The sequence below is a fragment of the Dipodomys ordii genome, unplaced genomic scaffold (genome assembly GCF_000151885.1).
Source record: "Dipodomys ordii isolate 6190 unplaced genomic scaffold, Dord_2.0 Scaffold164, whole genome shotgun sequence".
In the NCBI taxonomy this organism is placed as follows: Eukaryota; Metazoa; Chordata; class Mammalia; order Rodentia; family Heteromyidae; genus Dipodomys; species Dipodomys ordii.
The window spans coordinates 256043-263190 of NW_012267380.1; the positions used below are offsets into that span (position 1 = coordinate 256043).

A 7148-nucleotide genomic window follows, 5' to 3' on the forward strand; every position below is an offset into this window, starting at 1 on the left:
CTAGCCTTGAGCTGAAGAGCTGAGGGACAGCATTCAGGCCCAGAGTTCAAGCCCCATGAGGGAAAAAAAAAATACTAGAGGGGCTGGGAAGTTGGCTCAGTGGTAGAGTGGTTGCCTCACATACATGAAACCCTGGGCTTCATTCCTCAGTACCACATAAGCAGAAAAAGGCCAGAAATGGTGCTGTGGCTCAAGAGGTAGGGCTCTAGCCTTGAGCTGAAGATCTGAGGATCTCAGTTTGAAGCCAACCTATGCCAAGAATGTCCATGAAACTCTTACCTCCAATGAATAACTAAGAAGCCAGAAGTGGAGCTGTGGCTCCAGTGGTAGAGAGCCAGCCTTGAATGAAAAAGCTAAAGGTATAGCACCCAGGCCCTGAGTTCAAGTCCCAGGACTGGCACAAAAAAAAGGAAAAAGTACTAGAGTCAGTCAGGTGAAGTGGTAATCCCAGGCCTCCAGCCGATGGAGGCAGTAGAATCTGGAGCCCCAGGCCTGCCTTTCTAGCCTCTGCTCTGGCCTTCTCTGGGCAGCTGGCTGGGTGAGGGCTGTTAATCGCCCACCCCCACCCCCCAGGGCAGGGAAAAGCCCCAGGACACATGACCTGAACTCCCCCCTTCCCCCCCAGCACAGGTAGACCGTTTCCTCCCATCTCACATTCTCACTCACTAGTGTGGGCTCAAAAGGACGTGACCTTCTCTACCCTCCTCTGCCCCTCCCTGCTCTGTCCCCCTAAAACCTGGGGATCCCCCTTCACCTAGGACAGGCTGGCCGTGCTCCCCTGGCTGGGCTGGGCTGGGCTGGGGTGGCTCGCCCCCTCCTGGTCACTAGAGGAATTGCAGCCCTGGACATTCCCAGAGACAAAGGTATGTGTGTGCATGTGATGTGTGTGTGCCTGTGTGCATGTGTGTGTGCATGCACATGGGTGTGCGGGTATGTGTGTGTGTTGTATGTGCAAGTGTGTGTGCACATGTGCATGGGTGGGGGAACAGCAGGGGCTCCTGGATCCATGGGGGTTACTGGTGGTGACCCTGCTATTGGGGGGCTTCGTGCCATGGGGAAGGGGCTCGCTCCCCCATTCACAGGATGCAGGGTGCAGTCTGACCTTTGCCAGAGGCTATGCAGAGCCGGAGCCCTGTGTGTCTGGGTGCCCCCCGTGCCCCACGTGTCCTCGCGGATGGCACTGGCCTGGCCTTGGCTCGGGACAGCCCACCCCCCCACCCCGCTCCTGCAGTGCGGACCCCACACCTGTGTGGCTGAGCCCTCGGCCTCAATGGGTGCACCCTGTCCCCAAGGCGCCCACCTGGCAGGGCCAGCCTGCTGTCCCCCATCAGCCCTTCACCCGGGAGCCCCAGGCCTACTTCACCCCAACCCCAGTCAGGACAGAGCTTGTCTGTAGCCAGGCCTGGGGTGGGAGGGGGGTGTAGGGTGTCTGAGGGCCAGGGCGGAGGCGAGGCGCGGGACAGCTGGCCCGTGTCCCCACACTGGGCCCGGGGCCCAGCCGGAGGGGGGGGCGGGGGCCTGGCCGCTGGGCCTTGGCTGGGGCGCAGGTTTTTGGCGGCCGGGCCGGGCCAGGCCTCCCTCCCGCTTCCTCTCCCAGGGCCGAGCTGGCAGCGCGCCCCTCGCACTTTGGGGCGGGATCCGGGCCAGCCGGGCCAGAACAGCCACACAGGGAAAGTGGGAAGGGAATGGGAGGGGGACGTGTGTGTGTGCGCGCGTGTGCGTGTGCGTGTGTGTCTATGTGTAGGGGAAAAAAAAATCCCAGTCGGGGCAGACCCAGCCCAGCGGGCCCGCGAGCAAGCGGGGCCTTTCGTAACTGCCCCCTCCCCGCGCCCCCTCCCCCAGCTCCCCTCCGCCCGCCCTCCCGCCCGCCCTCCCTCCAGCCAAGGAGGCTGCAATTAGGCCTTGGGGATAAAACGAGGTGCAGAGAGCAGGCTGGGCGCATTCCTCCCCGAGATGGCGGGTCTGTCTGCAGCGGCCCAGCACCCCGGATTCCTGCTCTTCTTACTGAGCCTCCTGCACCCCGCGCAGCCTGGAGGTAAGGGCCCCCACAGCAGCTCTGGGCCCTGGGCCCTGCCAGCCAGGTGGCTGGACTGACAGGAGGCCTGGCAGCTGGAAGGGGCCAGAGGGAGCCCTATACCCCGAGGTCTCCCCACCAGAGCCAGCCCCGCTCTATAACAACCTGCCAGACAGACACCCCCACCAGGGTATGGGGAACCCAGCTTTCCCAGGGGTCCCACGGGTGGGCAGACGAGGGCCCCCTGCACTCCTGGGAAGAGGGAGCGGGGTGACTTCAGCAAGGTCCTCATCCCTCAAGAATCCCTCAGTTCCCCTGGGATTGGAGAGTCTGTGGGTAGAGCTGGGTGCGGGGGGGGGCTCAGGTCCGAGCGTGTGTGCGTGTGCCAGGTGTGCAGGCGTGTGCCAGGTGTGCAGGTGTGCCTGGCTTGCAGATGCTGAATGACTGCAGATGCCGAATGACTGCAGATGCCCGGCACTCAGTCCACACCTAGGACCTGGGCAGGTGCACATCTAGGCTCAGGGCAGGGTGTCTGGGATGGCAGCCGGGGTACAGAGCCCCGCAAGGATAGCGAGGCTAGCTAGCTTAGTCCCGCTGGCTCTCACAGGGGATGCTGGGGGCCGGGGTGGGGGACCAGAGCAGGCTGGAGGGGCGTGGCCACTGCTCCGGGGTGCTGCTGGAGTGCCGAGGGCCCCGTGTTCTGGGCTGGGACAGTAGGAGTCAGAGGGCACAGCACAGACACCTGACTCCCTCCTCCCCAGGCATCCAAGTGTTGTCCTTAACCCTGGCAGGACCCCAGAAATATGAAAATCATCCCCTGAAGTGGGGAAACTGAGGTTCAGGCAGCCCCTGGTGGAAGTGGGGGAGGGGGGAGGAGATGTCTGAGCAGCTAGTTGGTAAATCAGCCAGCTTGTTTTTCCTGGTCAAAGGACAGGGGAAGCCAGACCTTGGTGGTTCCCACCTGTAAGTCTAGCTACTCAGGAGGCTGAGAGCTGGAGGACTGAAATCAGAGATCAGCCTGGGCAGAAAAGTATGCTAAGAGTCTATCTTCCAAATAACCAGAAAAAATGCCAGGCCGGAGGTGTGGCTCACATGGTAGAGCACCAGCCACGAACAAGCAAGCCAAGTAAGCATGAAACTCGGAGTTCAAACCCCGGAACCACACCCCCCAACCTCCCCAAAGACAAGGAAGGTGGAGGAGAGGGGCCAGGCAGCCTCTGGGGAGGGGCAGGCCTGGCTGAGTCCCACCACTGTGTGACATCGCTGGGCTCTGCGGCTTCCCTCTCTGCAAGGATAAAGCTCAACTCAGCTGACTTCAACCCTCCCTCTCAGACCTCAGCCTCCTGAGAGCTGGAATTACAGGAGTGAGCCACAGCACCTAGCTCAGCCTTCTCTTATACATATAGGCGCTCAGGTGTCTATGATGCGCCACCAGGCTACACAGCTCAGGTTCAGTTTGGTCTCTGGGCTGCTGTCACCAGGGCAGGAGGGCAAACATTGTCCCCATGGGGGCAGGGACAGTCACAGTCACCCATCCACAGAGGACAGCTTGCTTTTGAAAAGCCCTTGGCCATGCGCGGTCTTATCTGCTTACCAGGTGGACCCCTGGACTTTGGTTTAGCAAAGCCTGTTGCCAATGCCTGCTGGCCCAGCCCTCACTTACCAAGCCGGCAGCCTGTGGGTCTTTGAGTCTGGAGCACAGTGTCCAGGCAGGGTTTATGTGACCTGTATTTACTGACGTGACATCGCTGTAGTTTGATCCCATGTTTAATGTTTAGCGTTGACTTCCTTTGGGAATGGGGGACAGGCAGTTATGTAGCTATAGATGAAGAAAGCAGCCAGGCTGGGGAAAGAAGGGAGCCCCAGAGGAGCCCCAAGAAATCCAGGAGGGCTTCACGGCGGAAGGGACATCTGAGTTAGAACTGGAAACCAAAGTGAGTGTTGAACGAAGTGCAAGGGGGCATGCCTGTAATCCCAGAACTCAGGAAGTGGAGGCAGGAGGATTGTTAGAGGCTAGCCTGGGCTACATAGCGAGACAGGAGAGGCAAGGAGAGGAGAGAAGGGGAGGGGAGGGGAGGGGAGGAGAAGGAAGGGAAGAGGGGGGAAAGGGAAGGGGAGGGGAGAGAAGTCAGCAAGTGGCCAGAGGAGCAGGCCAGGGGGGATGGCAGTGCCAGGCTGTGTCCACTTTGGAAGTCAGGCATGGGTGATCTCAGAGTTGAGGGTAGCAAGCGCCCATCAGGGCCGTGTGCAAGCAGAAATATTAGGGCTGTTTGAGGAAAAAGCTCCAGCCCAGACCAGAAAATTGTTCTGATCCTGATTCTTAGACGCGAGAGAGCAGAGTCCCGCCCCAGGCTGGCCGGTGCTGCGAGCCAAACCCACATAAAACAAGACGAACGTGTTCCAGGCTCGCTGCTTCAGGCCAGACAAGCCGCAGGCAAGAAGAGCCGCGGGCTCGGGAAAGCTGGAGGGAGATTTGAGCTCAGCCTGGGGTGGGAAGGATTGGCAAGCCCGGAGGGAAGACATTCCTGGCTTGTGCCAAAGAGCGGAGGAACGAAACAAGACTGGGCTGGGCATGGGGTGGCATGGGAAGGGCTAAGACCTTCTGGAAACCCTTGTACACACTGCCTATGTGATCCTCACACTTGAAGAGACACAGGCAGGGACTCTGGCACCTTCTCCACTTCCTCTGCAAAATAGGGACAAACAACAACAAAACCCACCAGGTCCAGCCAGGCACAGTGGCCCGCTCCTATCATCCCAGATAACTTTAGAGGCAGCGATCAGGAGGCTTGAGACATTAGAGGCCAGCCAGGACACCAAAGTTATCAAGATTCCCAACTCAATCAATGTGAGCCGAGCGTCGTGGCACACACCTGTCATCCCAGATACTCAGAAGACAGATGTGCAGGCTGAGGCCCCGCATAGACACAATTGCCAGGCACTGCCTGAAAAATAAAGGAAAAAGAAGACTGGGGAGGGCGTGGCCCAAACGGCATGTTCGTGGAGTGGGCGAGGCTAAAACCACAGGGCGTGGCTCGCGGTGGGGGGCGTGGCTAAAACGATGGGCCGTGGCTTGTCTGGTGTGGGCGTGGCTAACACAAAGGGCATGGCTCGCTGGTGTGGGCGTGGCTAACTGGTGGGCGTGGCTCCCATGGTAAAGCGGTCTACAAAGCAAATGTGAGACCCTAGAGTTGAAACCCCAGGACCAGCAAAACATACAAATACAAATACAAAAAGTAGCCAGCTCTCTCCAGTTCGGGTGTGGCATTCAGCCAAGGCTTTGGGGTTGTGAATTGTGGGCGTCTTCCTCCGGAAAGTGCCGGCCACAGGCAGGGTAATGAGAGAACAAGAACCCCAAGACAAAGGAAGTGGGGTTCAGCCAGGCCAGAGTGCTGGACAAATACATCAGGAAGACAGCCCCGCCTGGGCAGTACAGGTCAGGAGATGCAGTGGTCTGCCTCTCCCTCATGTTACTGATAAATTGAGCACCTATTATTTCCTCTGCCCCGGGGACCAGGTACTGGGGCAGCAAAACAGGAGAGAATGGAGATTTGAGGCCACCAGCTTTTTATGTTTGGGGCAGCCAACAGACACTTCCTTCTCAAAAAGAATAGAATGAATGCAGAACTCTTTTCATTTGGGTTTGGTTTTGAGACAGGGTCTCACTAAGTAATCCAAGTTGTTCTCAAATTAGAGATCCTCCTGCCTCAGCCTCCTGAAGTGCTGGGATTACAGGAGAGCACCACCACACTCAGCTGGCCATCTGATACTCTGTGCTAAGTATAGACAAGTCATGGACCCTTCCATACCCCCCCCCCTTGCAACGTGATGAGGCAAGATCTGGTGAACAAGGTTCAGAGTTTGCATGACTCCCTTGGGCTCACACAGATGAGCAGGATTCAAATCCAGAGGCCAGGGTCCAGGTTCCCGCACTGTTCCTGCCCATCTCTCTGTTAAAAGGCCATGAATGAGGAGAAAGAAAATCCACAGGGAGGCAGAGGGAGGCAGAGGCGGAGAAAGATGCGCTCCCAGCTGGAGGCCCAGTGGGGGAGGCACAGAAGGCCTCAGACCAGCCAGCCAGGGGTGGGTTTGGCAGCCAATGACAGGGCCAAAGGCCTCCTCCCCACAGCCCGGGCCCCCTGTGGCCACGGCTCTGAGCTCTGGATGCTCTTCCCAACTGGCTGACACTCTCTAGGCCTGAGTCCCTGGAGTGGTGCCAGGCTGTGGCATGAAGTGGCATGCCAGCCAGGTGCCCTGGGCTCTGGCTCTGGCCAGTGGCTCAGCAGAGCTGACCACGTCTAGAAGGTGGCTAGCCAAAGCTGGGTGGCATCTTCAGGCAGACCTCAGGGACCAGATGGACACCAGGCTGAGCCATGTCACTGCTTCTCCCTGTACCCCGCAGATTCTCCAGCCCCATCCTGCCGGGAGGGGCCAAGGGGTCAGCAAGGGACTGGTCCAGGTTGGAGACATTTTGCAGTGGAGTCCAAATTTGGGACTCTAGGAGTTGCCATGACAACAGCTACCATTGTCAAACTCCCCACTGTGGCTTCGCTGGTCCCAGACCAGGAATTGGCTGTTCCCACCCCAGCCTCCCCCCCCCCAGCCAGAGCCACACCTGAGCACTGTGGCCCAGTGGCTGAGGGCTCACATGCCACACCAGCCTCTCAGTGTGCAAAAGACTGTGTTTTCCTAAGGCTTGCTGCTGCTGAGCCTGCCCAGCTAGCCCTCTCTTCAGTGCTCCCAGCCCGCCCCACACAGGGCCCTCCGCCTCCGAGGAAAGCCAGGCAAGCACAGGGCCAGTCATTCACACTCAGAGCAGCAGCTGGAATGCAGTCCAGGCCCTGTCTCTTTCAAGCTGTGTGACCCCAGACACCTCACTCAACCTCTCTGAGCCTGATTTCACATCTGTTAAAAAAAACAAAAAAACATAATGCTAATCCCGACCTTTCCATCCTCCCAGAGCCATCTGGAGGAGGAAGAATGAGATGATGTGAAAGGCACACCTCTAATCCCAGCATGCAGAGGGCTGAGTCAGGAGGAGCTCCAGTTTGGGAGACCAGGCTGGGATATACAGTGAGACCCTGCCTCAAAAGAAAAACATTTTAGCCGGGTGCTGGTGGCTCACGCCTGTAAT

The 7148-nt window shown here is 58.7% G+C and overlaps 1 protein-coding gene across 1 annotated transcript in view; it reads left to right on the forward strand.

Annotated features, from left to right (window-relative positions):
- The first annotated feature begins 1920 nt into the window (after positions 1 to 1920).
- Eln (elastin) overlaps positions 1921 to 7148 on the forward strand; it is a 29994-nt gene continuing 24766 nt past the window's right edge. Inside the window, exon 1 of the mRNA XM_013033168.1 lies at positions 1921 to 2035. Coding sequence (XP_012888622.1) covers positions 1954 to 2035 — 82 coding nt within the window. The 5' untranslated portion in view covers positions 1921 to 1953. The remainder of the gene's footprint in view (positions 2036 to 7148) is intronic.